This window comes from Opisthocomus hoazin, chromosome 6, assembly GCF_030867145.1.
Source record: "Opisthocomus hoazin isolate bOpiHoa1 chromosome 6, bOpiHoa1.hap1, whole genome shotgun sequence".
In the NCBI taxonomy this organism is placed as follows: domain Eukaryota; kingdom Metazoa; phylum Chordata; class Aves; order Opisthocomiformes; family Opisthocomidae; genus Opisthocomus; species Opisthocomus hoazin.
The window spans coordinates 69,131,919-69,153,357 of record NC_134419.1 but is presented as its reverse complement, the minus strand read 5'-3'; the positions used below and the strand labels follow the sequence as shown (position 1 = coordinate 69,153,357).

General features: G+C 41.4%; 1 protein-coding gene across 4 annotated transcripts in view; it reads right to left on the bottom strand.

Annotated features, from left to right (window-relative positions):
• Window positions 1-21,439, bottom strand: part of SHOC2 (SHOC2 leucine rich repeat scaffold protein) — a 67,711-nt gene that overhangs the window by 13,360 nt on the left and 32,912 nt on the right. For all 4 annotated transcript variants that reach the window (XM_075423733.1, XM_075423734.1, XM_075423736.1 and 1 more), the window contains one exon: window positions 11,488-11,625. In XM_075423733.1, coding sequence (XP_075279848.1) covers window positions 11,488-11,625 — 138 coding nt within the window. The remainder of the gene's footprint in view (window positions 1-11,487; window positions 11,626-21,439) is intronic.

Genomic DNA, 21,439 nt, shown 5'->3' with positions numbered 1-21,439 from the left:
CGCAACGTAGCTATTTCATGCCGTGTTCGGTGCGGTCTGGCACGGCTGGCTGCTCAGGCAACTGGCCTCACTTCACATGACTGACACCCTACTGCAAGGCACCAAGATCATTAGGATTCACCATTCTAGGGATGAACAAGGCTCATCTTGACTGCATTTCTCTAAAATGTTATTTAACGCTCTAACTAAGCAAACGAATGACAAACTTTATACAAAATAAGATATCAATCTACTCTTCTGCCACATAAACCTTGAGCTAGATGCTGATCTGGATTTCTCAGGCAAAGAGGACAAACAGGGAATGGCTCTAGCAGACAGCATGATGCCAACTGTTGCTTAGCAATACGACGTCGCTATGCCAATTCCCAGATTGTGAGCACAGGTTGTACGTATATGGCTCTCTTCCTACCAGCAACGTGGCATTTCAGAAAAATGAGACAAGGCAGCCATCAGAGAGAATCAAACTGTACCCTAATTTTCCAGGAGAGAATGACACACGTTGGCTATCCTCATGGCATTATCAGAAAGCAGGCATTAATAGCAGCTCCCAGTAATTTTTTTATCATAAGTAGCATTTCTCAATAGAATTTTATCATTGTTTCTCTACTAGTAATCTTCCTTCTCCATGGGAAAGGCATTCAAAGGCATAACAGAAGACATGTCCTGTGTGTACCATGTTCCCTGTGACTGTTTTACACATGATAGCACTAAATACAGCTACTCCTGAGAACAAAAGCAGCAAGATTTCAGCTGGAGCTTCACTGGTAGCACCTCTCCCACTGCTCCTGGAAGGGCTGTCCTGCACGCAGCTGATGTAGGCAGTATGGGCCGCCTTCTCATTTCAAGCCAGAATTTATTTACAGCCAATTTATTGCCATTTAGTCTTCTGTCAAAAAGACTCAGATATCTTCTCATCCTCCTTGGAGTTCATACTTACACCTCATTGTGAACGCACTGTGGTGAGAAGCCCTTTTATCAGCTTTTATCTCCACATGCTGGACAAGCCAGATCTTAGTCTCTTCTTCACAAAGAGCTCTTCCCTCTGCTTAGTGTGTTAAAACTTACCTTTTTTTTTTTAAAAAAAAAAAAAAAAAGGAATGTTTAGTACAAGCATGTTAATGTTTGCTGCCATGGTCCATGGGCCAGCTGCTGGTCAGCTGCCTAACATGCTCAGGCCTTCTCACCAGCTCTCTGACCACCACGTGACAAACTCCATTTATAACAGAAGCTGTTACTAGGTGCTAAACTGCACACCTTGTGCATTGCACAATCAAAAGTGCTCCCGTTTACAGCTTCCTGAGCTCAGTATCAGTAGCTGATACTCATATTCGGAGCTGCTTCACAGTGCCTGCACTCATCTCCATCTTCTCCAGTTCAGCTGCTGGTTTCTGAGCTGGCACCATATCAGGCACTCCACTGACACACTGGCAGGTTAAGTCTAAGAAATAAGGTGAGGAAGGTAACAACTGATCAACTCAGTCATCAGGATCGGATCATTTGCGGTTGTACTTTTGTCACTGAAACCATACCTCAGCGGTTCCTCAAACACAGCCCCTCGCAGGCAGAGTGACTCAGAAAATGCAGCGCTAGATGTTCATGAACGTAAAAGTTGGATAACCACAACCGAAAAGCAGCTACTAGCAGGAAAAGCAACAAGCAAAAACCCTTCCAGCTTGTTTTCTTAGGGAGCCCACTACAAAAAAACCTTGAAAACTCAACTGCCCCATCCATCATTACTTCTAAAAATACGATACTGAAGCCTGACTAAGCCCTAAACTTCTGCCAGGCCTAAGAAAGTCACTGCAAAATTGTTTTAGGTCAACTTCTGGTGTGAACAGTCTCTCCTGGCAATCAGACTTCACACGGCCACCTTGTCTCAGGTCCATTTTCTCACCAGCAAAGCATACTAACACCCAGCAGTGGGCTCCCTTTCACCCAGCTCTTGGGTTTGAAGCCAGGCAAGTGCAGAATTCATAGCCACCTTGCTGGAGTGACTGCACGCCTCTCTCAGGGTCAGCTGTTTGATTTACACAGAAATAAATTAAAAATACTTGCAAGCATGCAAATCCAGCAACATTGAATTAAACTCTCTTACTATAAAAGGGACTCTAAACAGATGGATTAAATCTAATTTTTTATTAAAGATACCTCAAAAATATTCATCACACAAAAAACAGGCATTTGCCAATTCCAAAACAAAGGGAAGACTGGAGATAAAGCAGGAAACCATGCTCAAAAAAACCACTTTTTAGCAAGACCACCTGAAGCAGTTCTCCAGGTATCCCCCTGAAGTACTGGGTTAGCATGGCAAGGTTTTGGTAGCAGGGGGCTACACGAGTGACTTCTGTGAGAAGCTGCCAGAAGCGTCCCCCAAGCCCAGCAGAGCCAGCGCCAGCCGGCTCCAAGATGGACCCACCGCTGGCCAAGGCCGAGCCCATCAGCAACCCAGTGCCTCTGGGTTAACACAGTTAAGGGGAGGGGTGGGAACCCTGCGCAACTGCAGCTGGAGAAGAGGACGGAGACAATGTGAGAGAAACAGCTCTGCAGACACCAAGGTCAGTGCAGAAGGAGGGGCAGGAGGCGCTCCAGGCACTGGAGCGGAGATTCCCCTGAAGCCTGTGGAGAAGACCCTGGTGGGGCAGGCTCTTCCTGAAGGGACTGCACCCCGTGGAAGAGACCCACGCTGGGCCAGTTCATGAAGAGCTGCAGCCCATGGGAAGGACCCACACTGGAGCAGTCATGGAGGACTGTCTCCCGCGGGAGGGACCCCACGCTGGAGCAGGGGCAGAGTGTGAGGAGGAAGGAGCGGCAGAGACAACGTGCGATGAACTGACTGCAGTCCCCATTCCCTGTCGCCCTGCACCGCTGGCAGGGAGGAGGTAGAGAAATCGGGAGTGAAGCTGAGCCCGGCAAGAAGGGAGGGATGGGGGGAAGGTGTTTATAAGATTTGGTTTTATTTCTCACTACCCCTCTCTGATCTGGTCGATAATAAATTACACTAATTTCCCTGACGTCGAGTCTGGTTTGCCTGTGACGGTAACTGGTGAGTGAACTCTCCCTGTCCTTCTCTCGACCCACGAGCCTTCTGTTTTATTTTCTCTCCCCTGTCCAGCTGAGGAGGGGAGTGACAGAGTGGCTTTGGGGGGGACCTGGGATCCAGGCAGGGTCAACTCACCACACTTGAATATTTCAAAATCAAGAGAAAAAGGAAGTGGTGTGTTGAATAATATAAATAAATCCAAATTCCTAATTTGAAGTCCTACCAGTGTTTTCTGAAGAGAGTGACAAATGCTTTCTTATTCCGAGATTTATCACACCTCTTCCTTTCCCTCAGTTAAAATAATCCTTCAAATTCTCTATACTTAGATGGCAGGTCATTACTTATTGCAAAATGTTACTGTATCGTTACCAAAAGATGGAATAATTAATCTGTTTTACATAACTTAGTTCATCAAGCTAGTTTGCTATCAGGATCAATTGCTTTCTCCTAAATAAATCAGAAGCACCAAATCAATTTAAAATCTATTCACTAGAGAAAACTCTTCTGCGCTTACAACAGCTGTGCGCATCAAAACCCCACTAGATTGTAATCAAAAATATACACGAACCTCAGCATGCAATAGATAATTGCAAGAACTTGCTACAAACAACATGGCACTATGAAGTATTTCTGATGATCTAACTTCTGTAAGTAATCTCAGATTTTGATTTGACTACACTTTGCACACAATGAGCAGCTCCCTATTAAACAACATTATACATGACCATACCTTACTTCATAGAGCGCAGTTCACTTAATCCACTAAGGAATCTTCTTCTAAGAAAGAGAAATTGCTGTTTTGCATACAACAAACACCAGATGTCATTTTTAACAAATAGAAAGCAAGAGGTACATCCAAAATCAATAAAAAAAAGTTAAAAAAACCCAAACCTGATGTCACTTTTAAAAAAAAAAAAAAACAAAACATACATGAATTAAGCTTAATATACCACATCGCATTAATCTTGTAGTGAGAATAACAAAGATGACAATGCAGAAGAAAAAGCCAAGGAGGTTCAATGAGTATGTCACAAAGCAGGTGAGACCTAAGGGCCTTAAGAGAGTTGAAAATTGTGTAGGAGAGACGAGACAAGCTAGAGGTGGCCAGCTAGACAGAGGTTAAGCACTTTGTTCAAATATTTCAACAGTGCTCCTAGCCCAAAACAGCCGTAAACCAGCAGATGCCTGTATCACACTTTGGAGTTACTACATACTAGTTTATCCAGATGTTGGCCACACTCTGTAACAACTGTTGAACAGTTTCACAGATTTTTAGGTGAAAGGAGCTGTTGACATGTTTAATCTAACCTCTTGCCGGAAAGCAAACCATTTGCCCTGATAGCTGTAGAGTAAAACGAAAGGCTTCAAATGAAGTGTTTTAACCTTCAATCGCATTCCACAAGAAAAGACGATGTCTGCTAATGTCCAACACTGCGACAGCACAAAATGACTGGTCCGGCAAGACATCCTGAAAGCAATCTCAGCAAGCATGTTGCAGAGGAAAGCAGAACAAAAACCAGTCATTACTCATCTGATCTGGGGGCAACTCCTTCCCAAACCAAAGCCTATAGATTTGTATGAATGTAAACTCGCATCACCAATCAATCACCTGAGAGAGGTCAAATCCTTTCTACAGCCTGCAGGGCTGGAACATTCCTAATGTTTAATATGCTCTGGCTAAAGGCTGATGTTTTAGGAAAATTGGGAATGGGGGCAGAAAGGTGATGGGGTTGGGAGGGGAACCACTCAGGAAAACTGGAGGAGAGAAGAGAATCCCTCCTGCTTATTGCTACCAACCACCAAAGCCAAAGCATGAAATGCAATTATACTCTTCCAAATACGAAGGTATAGTTGAAGCCAAGACAAATCTTGACTTACGAACTCTGGATTTTACTGTCTTAACAGTAAAGTGATTTTTAATGTATTTTAATTTTTCTTTCCAGCCACCAATACCTCCTGATATATCAGGCCAGCGTAGGAGGCAGATTCAGACTCACAAATTACAAGGTCAGGAAGGTCCATCATTTTTTGTCCTGCCCAAACCAAAGTGCATTATCCTCCTTACGCAAAGTCTAGGGATCCTCCTAAAAGATGTTGCCTATTAGAAAGCTATTTAACATAAATTTAAAATTGATTTCTACTACCCTTACTGGTTTAAATGCAGTTTGAAGAGAGCAAAGAGATTCATCTCTATTTTCAGCCTAACATTATCAACCAAAGACAGGTTTTCCCTCATTATTCCAAGATTAAGGCTAAAGCAAGCTCGTGTCAGCAGTTACTTGTATTTCAACTCTGACCCAAAACCATAATCATTGCCAACTGCATATGTGTGAAAGATGCACGCAAGGTACTGGTAAAACTTGAGTGACTGAGGCTCAAGATCTGACATGGACTACACACACCACCTGCAAAAGGCCAGGGAGCACAAACTCTTAGTGACTTGTTTCTGAAACTGCCTAAGCTATCAAAATTCAACATCATTTAACATCCATTCATCAAAATGCATGTAATTAATAGGCCTGCTTGACTCAATTCCAACGTGTTCATTTGAATTAGTCTTCCCTCATGCCTGCTTCTTACATAAAGAAAACAAGATTACGGGCTTTTTCTTTCTGCAGTATACAAGCCACTCTGAAAATACTGAGCTGCACTTATATATCTGTACATACTGGTCTCCACATCTAAGTCCTGTGTGACGGTATGTACATTCACTAAAATAAACTGTCCGCATCCTGTCTCACTGGGTAGAACATCTATCCAAAATACAACTTAAAAAATTTTCTCATAAATACACAGCAAATCAATAAACTCAGAATTAATAAGCTAACAGAAGTTAGCCTTACTTTTAAAGAAAAAAGTACATACGTATTTAACTATACTGGGCTTACACTGGAGATGTATTTACTAAAACAAAAAAAAGGAAGTTACAATTAGCTGAAAATGATACAAAAATACATTCACATTGCAACAAAGTCCAAAGCAACAGTTGATACTTATTTTTGGGCCATCAATGAAAGTGACGCTTTGTACTCAATTCATACTTCAAACAATAGCAAAAAGCCACTGCAATTTATTTCATTTCATTTTTCATTGGTAGCCTTATTTTCCTTTTCCAATTGAGTATTTAAAACCTTTCTGTGAAATTAAAGATTTGTATAAATGTAAATCACGTTGTAGGAATGATTTATAGCTAACTGGCAACGCAGAAAAAAACATTAACCTTTTCCTAAGTGATAGATGTGTTTAATTTTTTAAGCCTGCCCTACTATATAAACATATAAAATGTATAATACATTAATGTACATTTATAATTTCAGCTAATTAAGGAATGTGAGAATTATTGGGTGCAGACCAGAGATCCACCTAGTATCTTCTCTCCAAGAAAAAATGCCTGACAGCAGATACCAAGAGCAGAAACCTTCGAAAAAGGAAAGCACACCCTGAAACTTCCCCAAGAGCCAGGGGCGTAGCTCAGCGACTTCCCCAGTTCGGCAGCAACTGATACACTGTCCTTCTGCATAACTGCCACGCTGCCCTGTGAGCTTCCAGCATCTCCAGCAACCTGCGTGCACATGGAGGCCCAGGCATTCCCCACCCACCGTGTGCAGCACAGCCTGCTTTGCACTGGTTTGAGGTCGACATCTCGCAGCTTTGCTTCATCCCTCCCGTTCTGCCGCTGGAGGAGGCGGCGAGCAGTCACTTCCCACCTACCCTCTCCTGACACTCTCTATCTTCTAGCCAATTTCACCGTTTTATGTTTACCAAGTCCAGAAGTGAAGCCAACAAGAACCAGAAGCTTCATTCCCTTTATAAGACCATGATGAGAATCAGAAGAGGCTTATAATAACTGGAAAAGGAGAATAAAAGAGTGGGAGCCACTGCTTTCCACCAGATAAAGAAAAGGTTGAGCTTACTGCAATTGTCCAACACTAGCAGAATCTAATTAAAAACATTTCATTAACAGCACAGTCCAAGAACAAAACCTTAGACAGAGCACTGAATGCTGACCTGACCTCCCAACAGAGCCTATGGAAATGGGCCCGATCCTGCAAAGTACGGACTGCTCAGAGACCAAAGCACCAGGCCATATGCTTAAATTTTAAGAATATGAATATTGCCAAAGCTGGAGCAGGAGCCTTTGCACTTTGCTCCATCAGAGCAGCGAGTAATTAGTAATGTCAAGCTCATCGGTCACGTATGAACATCACCCCCGAGCACGGAGGGAGCTGCAGGTGCTCTGCTGGGTCCCACCAGGACCAGAGCACTTGTCAGATGTTTCAGAATAAGACTTCTCCAGTTTTCCTAAGCCTGCTAACCTTCAAATGCCATTCTAAAGCAGTTCCATTTTTCTACAGAAATATCTTTATTAGGACTTCCAGCTCTCACCCACAACTTGTATAACCTGACCTGTACCAGTTACATACGCCCAGTTCTGTTCACAGTGCTTCGCCTTTTATCAGCTGCACGTTTTAAAAGCACAGCAGTGCTCTTGGAGGTACACTGAGCCTAAACAGGTCAGCAGCCTAGTTTGTAGCACAATTTCTACAAGCAAAAATGGTAAAGCTCCTCTACATAATATCTACTTTCATGAGAGCTGCGATTTCAGCTTTGGAGCTTGTATGTCACAGCGAGGGTCAGGAATACAGCGCGGGGCTTTCAATACGCCTCTCGCTTTCCTAACCATCTCTTAGGCACAGCGCCCTGCCAGACACTGGAAAGTGTGCCCAGTGACAGAATATTTTGTGCTTTTAAAGCATCATTTTGGAACGTTTACAACTGACTATTCTTTTTCTTATTAAAATGTCTGTTGCCTTAAATGTCCATGAATATGGCACATTTGACTATAATCAAACTGCACACATAAACACATAAAACTGCAAAATTACAAAACAGACGAAGAATCTCTTTTTTTTTTTTAAAGCTGTAATTCTGTTTCTGTAGAATTTCTTTCTCAAAGAAGAGTTTCTGTGCTTTTAAATGAGAAATTGTGAACACATTTGTACAGAATGCAAAAATTAAAAGTTCAAAGAGGGAACACTCACAATGTGATATCTGCAGCACAAAATTTTCTAAGCTAGTTTTTAATCCAAAGAAACACTTTACTCCACCCAAAACTTGCTTTCTTTGTCTCAAAAGTCCAATTACTAATTTTAATTTAAATGGTACATCCTTCACCTTCTTTTATATATCTTTTGGATATATTAGTGTGCCAGCTAAGTATACAGAGACAAGACATTGTGTAAATAAAAGTAGATCATAATTCCCTCTCCCCCCCAAAAAAGCCCCATGGGGGTGGGGGGGAAAATCTGCAATTAAAACACTAAGCAGCTAAGATCCCACTATGATTTTGGTTCTAGACTTGAGACTCTTGGAATGTACTAAGCTGTTCCACAAAGCTCATTTTTCTTACAGGAAGTGATCTAATATACAAAGTACTTTACAATTTTCAGAAATACAGATATGAATGTATTAAGCCAATATCTATAAAGCAAGACATTAGGTCACTTCCTGACAACTAATATCTAAAATCGACATTTGTTACTGCACGAAAGCACGCTCGTCCAGCGCTAGGTGAAACAAGAACGTTGTCTTTCTACAGAGCGGGTATATTGGCTCTGCCACCTCTGCAATCACTGCTGATGCATAATCCCTGCCCTGCCACTCCCCTGCATGTCACCCTCCACCAGCCCTTCCTCGCAGCCCCGCCACGTTTCAGCACAGCACTGCTAGTTAGAAAACAAGCTTTTTTTCCTTTTTTTTTTTAAAAAAAAAATCGGCAGATTCAGAAATCTTGCTGTGATAAAACCAAAACTTGGTTAGATAGTTCAGCAGTGAATTTAAGCAGCTATGTGCAAGAGGTTTGGGGTTTTTTTGGGGGGTGGGAGGTGTCTTTTTTGAGGGGAGGGAGAAACAGAAAAGGAAGGGGGCTGTTTGTTTTTCAAAGCAGCTTGACAAAAACATCCCTCAAGAAAAAAGAGGCCTCCATCAAAAGGGTGTCGGTGGGGGAGGAGGGGACAGACCTGGCAGTAATGGAAAGTCTGTTCCATACAGGAGGCTCATGGTACATTAACTATTTATAACAAGCAAATGTGCTTGGTCTTTTTTGTACCCGGTCTGCGACCCCCACCCCAGTTTGCCTGAACTGGGGAAACATTAACAGCACTTACATATTAAGCGTAGGGATACTTGGCAGTGTGTAAATGTTGCAAGCAAAGCCAGTTGTGACCAGGTAGCTACCCGTGAGCAGGGAAGAGACAGAAAGCGGAGTGGGAGACGGAGAGGCTGCAACGGCATCCCGCAGCCGCCGAGCCACGCACGCCGGGCCGCCACGCGCCATTTACTCGCTGGGTTTTTCTCAGTACTCCAAGTCTCTTGCTGAACAATCCTAACCACAAAGCAAGCTGTAATCTAAAAATCAAGCCACAACTTGCTTTAATGTTGAACCAAAACTGCAATGACTAAGAAATAAAGCCAATGTTGCTGAACTGGCTACGGCTGCCTTTTCTTTAATATGCATAAATGTAGGTTGATCATTATCACTTAAGCTGGAGTTTAAAATTTTTCCCTTCAGTATTCAATTCTGGCTGTCTGCTAACTGTATGTGGCACAAAGACCAACTTCTGACTTGAAGTTTTTACTCTTAACAGAAACGCTCAGCTACTGCCCGCCCATCGATACAAACAACAGGTATTTTCCAGCAGAGCAAAACTGCGCCGGTGTAAGGTTAAAGACACAACGGCGCACGGCTGTCTCTTACCATTATTCATCTGTCTTTGGTGGTTTGTTGAGCTAGATAGCCTTGATATTCAGCTCAGATAAGGATGTTAAAGACACAGCTATATACATTCAAAAATAAGTAACTTAAAAAAAAACCTATGAAGACAATGCAATGGAAGAACAAAACAAAGAAAACCAGCAGAAATCCAGCCCAACCAGGTATGAACCTGACTCAGTACAAACCACCTCAGCTTACAGTAACTTTCTGAAGAAACAGATGAGTCCAAACTATCCTGACTGCATAGTCAGCAATTTTCTATCTATCAGAAATGACTTCACTGCCTTGAGTAACTTTGTGCCTCTCCTGCCCAAAGACCTTTCCACAGTCTTGCAGCATAAGTAGGATTTTTGTGGTCCTCCGAGCAGCTCAGTGACTGCTGGTCACTGAATAACTCAGTAAATCATACTACCATACTGCACAAGAATCAACAATAGTTGTCTACAAGCCCTGACAATGGAAATCTCAGGCTCGCTTAGAGAATTTTTCCCATAATTAGCAGTTTATCCAGAGAACTCGCTTCCTAAATATGACCTGTACACTACACATAAGTTTTATGTAAAACAACTTTCAACAAGATTTACAAAATAGCTACAAAAATAAAAGCTGTGCTTATGAATTGTGTAAGTTGGACGCAAATTCCAAATGGAATCTCCAGAGTTTAAAAATATCATCAACCCAGGACGGAAGTTTAGCTCCAGTGGCTACTCCATCAACGTAAACTCTGTTCAGGTCAAACTTTCTAAACAAAAAGCCACAGTAACTCCACACTCAACAATTTACTCCTAGAAGAAAAGCTGAAGTGTTGTGAAGTGGTTCCTCACTCTTCTGCTCATTCACTTTACTATGTGTTAAAGCACATTAATGAAATATTCAACGTTAAATATTGTTTAAGTGGTAACACTCCTCCTTCTGAGTACATTCCGATGACAAGCTTAAAATCGTGATGGCCTTGTTTTCTGTCTTTTTAAATCACAGCATGCATCTTTTTCTGCCATCTGTTTAAAATTAACTTAATTAAATAGGAAAAGTCACATTTTGTTGTTTCATCCTATATGAGATTCTGAAACCAATAAGGACTATGTTTATTTCAGTCCGTTATTCCCTAACTAAGTTGCAAATCCTCTGTATTTTATTGCACTAGAGCATAACAACTTTGTGGACTTGAAAGGTTTTTTCAGTCATTCTACCTAAGAGCACACAATATACATAATTCATTTAAAACATTTATCTTTTTAGTTCTATTTTTCTTTAGCCAAATACGCTAGCTAAAATTATCTGCCAAAGTACTGCACTTCAAGTCTTTTCGCCTTTTATTCCTTTATATGCTCAGTTTCATTACAGAATGGACAGATGAGCTGTAGAGATTTACTCAGAACCACAGAACACATTAAATCAGAGTTAGAAGTGATGCATTTTTTTCCTTTTAACTCTCCTTCTTGGACAATGCTGCACTCTGCAGCACAGCCAGATTTATTAATGTAATTCAGAGAGCTAGAAACTACATTTAAGGTAACACAAACACCTTGCTGTTGATCTTAAGTGTGAAGCTGCCTTGAGCTGCACACCAGTCATTCTACAGTCACCAACCAAAGCCATTCTTAGATTTGTTCCTCTTACTGAACACTCTGAAACAGTGATTTATTTTCTCTCCTCCAGTCTCTTCACATACCTATGGTTTCTGGCAGGTCCAAGAGCTCATTGTGCTGCAAGTCAAGGTTGGTGATCTGCATGCAGCTTCCAATCTCTTCTGGAAGATGTTCAAGCTGATTGTGCGCTACATCCAGCGTTATGAGGTTACACAACTCACCTAAAAGCACACAACAAAAACCAAAACATCAAGTTCTGTACAAGTACAGCTCTAGACAATGACTTCCACACAGACTTTAATAGAATCAGACAATAATTATCAGGGGATAATCTGAAAAAAGTTATTCATATAAAATAAGGCATTACAGTATCATAATTTCATCACTCAGATCTAAAACCTGATCACAAATTTTTAAAAACTCAGATAAAGCTTTTACAGATTCTCTAAAGAAATCTTACTTACATATTGATTTTCTTCTGACAGTTCAAGCTGTGCAATAAGAGTACAAAACCTATACCTCACACTTGTTTCAGGCAGACTAGAAGTTTAAAACATTATGAAGCGGATTGTACTGAATTTTCTGAAATTAGGATCTGTTTTTACACCAAGAATTAATTGTTGATTTTGTGCCTGAAAGTAAGAGACATCAAAATTATTTGGCTGACAACCTAGATAATCCACCCAAAGTGCTGAGTGCTATTTTTAATCATTTTTAGTCATCACAAAAAAGGCAACACATGGTAAGTCAACTGCAACCCTATTTACACAGATTACTATATTTTATATATGTGAGCAGAGCTATAGCAAATAAAAGTTTGAAATAAAAGGCTTATCTCTTAAGCCTTAAAAAAGATTGGACTTGCTTAGAGCTACTTTACACTGAACTGCCTCACTCCTGACATTTACACACTAATTTAAAAGTACAGCTAGGCACAACTGTCTATGTACAGTAGTTTCACCTATTTTAATGTCCAGCTTACTGTGTTCTGAGCAATATCTTGTTGAGCTTAAAAAAGTAAAAAGTGTGTGCATGAATACAGGTGTATGCGTTCACATTTTTTGCATCTGATGGATGTGAAATCAATGCAAATTATTTGAACAGCTTCAACTCTGTCCAGCAAAGATGAGGTCACTGTATTTGTGTATAAGAGCATGACTCAGTGAGTAACAAATTTGGAAGAGTAGCAAATTCCTTTTGAGGAGAAAATGTCTATTTTTAAGCTTCAGTGTTGTATCTGACACAATCTTTAAGGATTTTCCCACAGGCCTGCAGGACTAGCTTGGGCAAGTTCTGACGTGTAGGCTGTCTATCTATTAGATGAGCAGATAATCACAAATGGTGATGTAATAAATCATATTTATGAATTCAGACTCTGTATTGAGTTGCAGGTGTCATGTAGCCACAATGCTTACTACATATCAAGAAACAATTGCGAAAGGCCAGGGAAAAAAAGCCTACCCCAACAGCTGCATTATTCCGTTGTTCTTAGATTGTTAACATATAAGAGATCTTATTTCTTGCATTTATGAACCCAAATTGAGATGTTTTTCCACAGACTAGGCAGATGGAAATGTAAAGGTGGTGGTGCTTAAGCAGCTCCTCCATCACCGTGTGTGTGTCCGCTCTCTTACATCAGCATTCAAGTGTATTCCAGGCAGCCAGAGATGAGTCCAACGTGCTGTGTCCAGCACTGCATAAACCACACATTTCGATGCCATTGGTATGCAGAAGAAAGCAAATTTAAGAAAAAAACTGAGCAAGAGTTAATGTTCTGTGCTAAGAGCATCTTTTTGTTATTCATGAAAACAAGTGGAGAAAGTGTAGAAGGCAGTAAGAGGAGGAAGAAAAGCTGGAGTAAGACTTCAAAATCCCTTCCTTTAAACAAACAAATAGAAATGACCCCCCCCCCCCAAATATTTACTAAGATAACTCAAGAACCTTCACACACTTTGGGCTGGTAGTTTTCACTTCATGACTGCTGTCTGCATTTGTTTTCACTTCAGTCCTAAATCAATGATGTCAAATTTGAAATGTGGCATAAATTTCATTTCATCACACTGATTCTTCATTTACTTGACTCTTCCCACTCTACATATGCTGAAATCAAAGACAGACTTGGGTTTTTGCAGCAACATTTGCTGCACTTCGTTTTTGCACCTGCTGAAAACTTTGACAACAGCAAGCTACGTGTTTGAAACAAACATCTCGCTAGCTAATTCCAAGGAGGGAAAAAAAGAAGAGAGATGCTCGTGTTTATTTAGCCAATTAAGGGCAAGCTAACACTTTGATTTAATTTGGATAGCCATACTTAATATTGTTATATTAAAGACACTGGCATTACTTTAAAAAGCAACACTGGTAAACATTTAATAAAAACTTTGAATGTTAAAATAGATTGAGGACTGCCCAACAAATTTTGGACTTGAGAGCAGAAATCAAGCAAAAGTTAAAGCCCTATCATGAAGTACTGTGATTTCAGGAAAGCAATTTCAAAAGATATTATAATATTCAGCTTTCCATTCACATTGCTCAGTAAGGAATCTTAATCTTGGACATAATACTTACAGTTTGACAGTATCTCACCAAAATGTTCTTTTTTCCCTTAAGGGCAGAAGGAGAGGGGAGGTGAAGTGCTGTTGGCACTGAAATTCTTTCAATACTTTAACTTGGATTGCTGAGACACAAGACGGAGGCGTGCAGGTCAACAAAAAGCACCCAAGGTCCACTCCTCCTGTTGTTCTCCATGACGTATGGAAAAAATTCTTACATCCAATATGCTCAACAATGTGAAAAATGTTTAGGTGATGTGGTAGAGGCTTATCTCCACGTGCACAGGCACACAGAGGACCAGCAGTGGGTGGGAGAACCCAAATACTGGCTGCCCCAGGAGAGCCGTCAGTCCCATGGCCAGTGAGACCCGTCATGGTGAATAAATGGAAAGGCTCTCCAGACGACCTCTAGGCTGAGGGCTGTTACTGCACGTGGGGCTTGAATACCTGCTATGGAGTGCAAGGAAGAGCAACCTGGGATGGCAAGAGTTGCTATGGGATCTTTAGGGAATAGGAAAGAGAGAATCAATGTGGGTTTGGAAGGACAAGTATGGGAAAACAGAGGAATAAGGAAATAAAAGGGTCCAGACCTTTATAAATTAATGCTGGTCATGGCCTGTGCTCAATCAGCACCATCTGCCCTGTCTCCTCCTTAAACTCTATTTCTATCTATTTTCCTGGGTGAGAAGCTTTCTGTTCTACGTGCAGAGAGGTCTGAGTACCAGCACACCGCAGTTAATGTGACCAGCGCTACTGAAAACATCCCAGTGTGTGGGACCAGAACCGCTCTGGGCACAGAGAGCGGCGCTGCGGAGAGGCCAGCAGCTGAAGAACAGGGGCAGCTCTTTCACCAGCCGACTGACAGCAGTGATTTACCCCGTGAATGGGCCCACTGTGCATTGCACTGCTGCACAACAGCAGCTCTTTCAAAAATTACGCCAGGATAAACACATGGCGTAAACAATTGACACAACAAATAATGATCTGCAAGAACAAAGAGTCCAAACTTCAGGCCATCTGCACAATGCTCTTCCTCGGAGCTGACGTAAAGCCAGCTTGTTTCAGTGATGGAAAGTGTCCTTCTGATTGTCTGAACAGTGGCAAGCGGACTGATGGGAACGCTTCTCAAAAGAAAGGTCAAAATAAGTTTCACCAAGATACAACTGAAACCTGACTTTTTTGCTTGACCAGGGTAAGAAGTATGTGTGTTGTGGTTTAGCCACACAATCAGAAAGCGTTCCTAAAAGAAAGATTTTCTCTGGTACAAAAAGAAGAATGGTTAATGAGCAAGAAGCTCATGATCTTATTCATATTAAAAGAATCCATTTGCTCTTTTACAGTGTCCTACTTAAACTTTGCTGAAACACATTCGTATCTTCACTAAAAGAAATACACCAGTTAGAAATGTGCTGCAGTGCGAAATCAGCCTTACCCAGAAAGCAGTTTAGTAAAGAAAAGCCCTTTCCAGTTCACCACGTGGACAACTCCAGCATCACTTCACTAAAGGACTGTTTGAACACCCGAAATCACTGCAGTAAGGCAAGCCCGACTTCAGGGAAATCTTAACCACAGGTACAATGAACTAACTCTTTTTGCCACAAGCAATGGCCAAAATAGACAAATCTTAAGCTCACTATAGTGAATAAAGGATTCTCTATGGACTACTTGCAACTGTACTGAAGGGACAAGCATCCTCAGGCCAGTTACAAAATAAACTAGGAAGGTGCTGGGGTTTGTGGTTGGGTTTTTCTTTTTTTTTTTTTTTGTCCTTTTTTTTTTTAATACTATATGGCACTGTAATTTCAAAGGGAAAAAAAAGCAATTGAAGCTCAAAATCTGCCAAGAAAGCAGACAGAAACTGCATGTACTAGCTGGCTTGACAATAAAAGATTTTGAAGTAAAAATAATGCCCATATGAAATACATAAAGCAGTTTCTCTATAAATAACCTTCACAAAACAGTTAGTTACACCCTATGACGTAGTTTTTAAAAACTTCTATTTCAAAAGGTTCTACAAGATAAAAATTTCAGACTATTCACACACATTTTTCAGCTAAAATATTTTGTGAAGACTCCCAACCAACTTCCAGGTAAAAAAACAGCTGAGTATACATCTCGACAGTCCTTAAAAAAGGTGGGGTGAGCAATCGCCTCACTGTTGTTCTCATTTGCACGGAGACTAAATGTTATAGTATGACAAAGCTAAATATACCTGCTGAAAAACCCCAGCATTACAAAATGATTAATATTTTCTGCATAATGAGGCAGAATTACAGTCCCATTACACGGCCAACCTCGAAAGCCTGTTATGACAAGCGAACCAAGTTACATGCCCTGACTTACAGAACCCCGAAAATTCTTCCTGGCCATTTAAAAAACAAAAATATGACTTCATTAAAAAAAATATAAAAGTACACATAAATTAACAGTTGTGTAGGGAGAGAGTATAGGTAAATAGCACAGAAGCTTCAGTGTCTCCTACCACTAATTCACTCAGCAGGCAACACTCTTGGAGAGCAAACACGTTTGTAATATAGCCTGTTCTCCACTGGATTAACTCGGTGCCTGCCCATGCTTAAAGAGATTGAAAATTATGAAATCCTTCACAACATGCTAAATCCTGGGCCAGATGACACAGCAAGAGGATCAAGACTCTTATGGAAAATACAAGGAAGAGGAGAATGCAAATATTAGTGGGACTTCAGGCTGGTGTGTCAAAACACTGGGTGTAAGCTACTTTGTAAAGAACCATTATCTGAAATCAGCAATGCTGGGCACAAACTACAAATAGTTCCCATAACTTTGGTAGTAATTCATCCCTCACTAGGTTCTCTGCTGGGAAAAAAAAAAAAAAAAAGAATTATTAGTCTATCTATAAAACTCTTTGGGATAAGTGTCCTGATTCTACAAAAAAATCTAAAACAATTTTACAGTTCCAGAATCTTTTCCCTCTCTATGAGATTTGAGTACATCACTGTAACAGACAGCTGGAACTTTCTGCTGTGCATTACCAACCGCCCAAAAGAACAGCTAAGCAGCCGGAGCTATTTTGAATTGTTACTGCACAACTACAACTTGCACAGAACAGCTACTGAGTGGAAAGCATGCAACTTTAATAGTCAAAAGTGACTTATGTACCAAAGTTAAAATATTCATATAAGTAAGATATAAGCACATTCAAATATTGAGAATTTGCAGAATGCACAAGAGCATGTAGTTATGGGAACCACTCAAAAACACAGAAGTTAAGCTCAAGCGAGAAGACCCAGAATCTGGTCTAAAACAAGCTTCAACAAGACACAAACAGCAAAATTATTTATTGTTTATAACTGAAAGTAACAAATATAAATAAAATTAAAAACGTGTTCAAACAACATTTTTAACATGTGAAGCACGTAGAAGGAACAGTCTGAGCAAAGGCTCAAGGCAGGATTTGAGCTGGGCAGTAGAATAAGCCAACAGGCACCTCACGAAGCGCCAAGACACAGGCGAAGTCTCGCACCTCGCACGGCAGCACCCTGGAAAGCCGGACAGCCACGCACCAGCCCGTGAGGACACAGCTCTGCAGGGAAGGAAGGACCAGGGGGCCCTGGCGAAGCTGAACTTGGGGTCACATCTTGGATTCTGCCCGATTTCAGTGTGGAACAAGGATGCTTGCTCTCAAATAATAAAGGCTGTCCACCTCCCGGGTTGCATTTGCAGGGGCAGCCTGAGGGAAGCAATTATTCCCTCTGTTCAGCACTTCTGAAAGTATTCAAACAGTTAAAATAATTGCAGCATTGATACAAAAAAAAAAAAAAAAAAAAAAAAAGCTGGACTTCTAACAGGCTGTCAGTATTTACTGGAATTACACTTGGGGCATCATCCCAATAAGCTCTGCAAGTAGATCAAAGAGGCAGGACTACTTAATCGTTATCCTAAAGCCAGTCTGAAGAAAATCTAATCAGAAGGAATTTGACTAGCTGACAAGATGAAATTGCATCCCCCCAACAGCTTTCACAGGAATCAAAACCCAGATACCAAAGCTGAAGCCGGCCAAAACCAAGCTCTTCACACTTCCTGCAGCTCAGGAAAGCAACCAGAACTGGATCAAACAGGCAGTCATATTCTCTGACTTCTAGGGAGCAGCACACATGTATCAATGCCTATACTTATTCCACTTCTGTTCACAACTTCATGCTTTTATCACACTAAAATACAAAAAAATAAAACTATTCCCAGCCACTGTGTTTGCAGACGTTAGCAGGCCAACTAAGTCCAGGAACACAACTTGGTTTCCTTCAAACCGCTGAAACAGAAGAAGGGATTCTTACATACAAATAACATAAAGAAATATTTCTCTATATTATAGTCAGGTCTGCTAAAAAAAGCGGAAATTAAATTCAGAGCATCACTGAAAAGCTTTGCTACTAACAAGTCATTTAATAAGGAGGCACTATATTCAGCATGGAGTGAGTAGACATGAACTAATGCAGCTGGACACATCTGCCTTGCTGTCTATGCTACTGAAAACCAAACAGGTGCAAGTGTTATGAAAAAGAGTTTCAAAGTAGTGAAGAAACCACAAATGATCTAAATGTTGGGTAGATGGGGGAAGGGAAGAAGAAAAGAGAGTCTCAGAGACATTCCAAGTCTGGTGTAGGCAGATTCCCTGAATTACAATCTAAAAATATTTCCCTTGCAGAACAGCCCTGACCAGATTCTCAATAGAATAAGAGTTGCATTCACAGACAGAAAACACAATATTTGGAGTCCTAACAAACTTGCAGAAACTATGTAAATGTAATTTCAACCATGTGGACAATATCATTTCTATGTGAGCTGTGTGTGCTAAGATGACAAAAACATCCAAAACTGGTATAAGACGCAACCTTGTCCTTGCAGAGAAAATATTATCAACTCCATTGTGTAAAACAATTCCTTCAACACAACATGGAGGAATGCAATAAAACTCTCAATACAAGAAATGGAAAAAGCTTGCTTAAGTAACAGCCTGCAAACTGAAGCATTTGCTTGGCCTCATCCCAAGATAGTTCCTCTGGTTTTCATCCTTCTCGTGCTGACTATCTGACTCACCAAAGTGCTCACATTCTTCCATTCTAATCTTCAACTTTTTGATCTCAGTGGAATGGACAATTTACCAGATATGGCGATGAAGCTGGAGTCCACCTTGTGAACTCATGTCCACAATTATCCCTCCTGATTGTCTTTTGGCAAAGCTTCCACATGGAAATCTTTCTGTTAAAGTTTTATTTCATGGATGCCACCAGAGATTCCACAGTCGAGTGAACAGGTAAATCCTGCTTTTGCACTCGGTATGTGTATATATTCAACATCTGCATAACAGTGACCTTTTAGTTAAAAACAACATTCAAAGCAAACTTGTGGACCTTGCTAGGGATGCAAAGCATTTATAGGAGTTTAAAGGAAAAAAACGGTCAAGGCCTTGGAAGAGAAGTCTACTGAGAATTACTAAAGCGACAAGCAGCATCAGACTCAGAAAATCCCCGATATGAAAACAGCTGGATCTAGAAAGGAGTCAGGTTAAGCCTCATATACACATTTACCCTGGTTTTATGCAGGTGTTTGCTTAGGGCTGTCAGAAGCAGCACACCAGGCAAGATGCACTCTGAAAATTTATCACCATTGTTAGGTGGAAAGACTAGGTTCACAAAGAACAACATAGAGTAGCTTTGCCATCAAGAAACTTTACATAAAAACGTAACAAGAAATTGCTTCAGGAAGATGGGGCTGAGTTGATGCTCCTAGGACTCCAACAAGCTACACAGGGTTTTGTGGAACGAGACACAGAAAGCAGGGGGGAAAAGCAGAAAAAGAGATTCTGAAAATATAACCTGATGCATTTCCAATGGCTTTCTGCAGACAGCAATCCATCCTTCTTCAAACCACCTGCTGTGCGCTGCACGCGGGTTTACACAACGTGAGCCATCCTACCGGTGAGGCTTCACAAGCGGGAGATCTAACAGCTCAGGGCGGTCCAGCTCTCCCTGTTCCACTTCGCGCTCTCCCGCTCCTCCTCCTACAGCAGCTTCAGTCTAATCTGAAACTTCACCCATTTCAACTCACTAAAGTAACAGACAACAACAGTAGCAAAACCGTTAGCGTTTTTCTGCCAGTCCAGTGAGGTCAATCCGCTCACCACGGTGCGGCCCAGGTGAAGGAGGCAGGAGGAGTGAGCGGCTGGGAAGCTGTCAGGAGGGGAGCGGATATTGCACCTTTCAGCATTGCAAAGCTGTTACACATCAGCACAGCCATTTCACAAAAGCTCCCCCTAATTCAGCTACTCTTGAACAGAGCTTTTGGCTAAACATGCCAAAAAAAGGATTAAAAAAAAACTCCAACACACCACCTCAGACTACGTTTTCGGTTAAATGGATTTTAAAGTATTTTTAGATCTTATTCAAAAAAAATCTATTTATATGTGAAAATACAACAATGTACATCAAGACCTCAGCTTACTATGCAGTCTATTAAAATAATGTGAATCGCATTAAAAACACAGAAGCAATATATACGTTGCAGGAAAAGTGTTAAGAGAAATCAGTAACTGACTGACTAGGCGCAATGATTCACTAGGTACCTAAAGCCTGAATTTGCCAAGTAACTAAAAGACTATTTTCTTCCATAGTACAGATAACATGTTCTTCATTTTTCAGTTTACTGAGTGAGTTCAGTTGAGTAAACTACTATTTAAAATTAAGAAGCCTTTTGAATGTTGAAAAGACAGGAAACCTTATGGTCATCATTCTACCTATAATAAAGCATCTGGATGCAAGGGAATGAGAGGAAGAGTTAGAATGTACCCTCAGCAAGTTTGCTGATGACACTAAACTGTGAGGAGTGGTGGATACATCGGCAGGCTGTGCTGCCATTCAGTGAGACCTGGACAGGCTGGAAAGTTGGGCAGAGAGGAACCTGATGAGGTTCAACAAGGGCAAGTGCAGGGTCCTGCACCTGGGGAGGAACAACCCCATGCACCAGTACAGGCTTGGGGCAGACCTGCTGGAGAGCAGCTCTGTGGAAAGGGACCTGGGTGTGCTGGTGGATGACAGGTTAACCATGAGCCAGCAGTGTGCCCTGGCTGCCAAGAAGGCCAATGGGATCCTGGGATACATTAGGAAGAGTGTGGTCAGCAGGTCGAGGGAGATTCTCCTCCCCCTCTACTCTGCCCTAGTGAGGCCCCATCTGGAGTACTGTGTCCAGTTCTGGGCTCCCCAGTTCAAGAAAGATGAGGAGCTACTGGAGAGAGTCCAGCGGAGGGCTACGAGGATGATGAGGGGACTGGAGCATCTCTCCTACGAGGAAGGGCTGAGGGAGCTGGGCTTGTTCAGCCTGAAGAAGAGAAGGCTGAGAGGGGACCTTATAAATGCTTATGAATATCTTAAGGGTGGGTGTCAGGGGGATCGGGACAAGCTCTTTTCAGTGGTGCCCAGTGACAGGACAAGGGGCAATAGGCACAAAC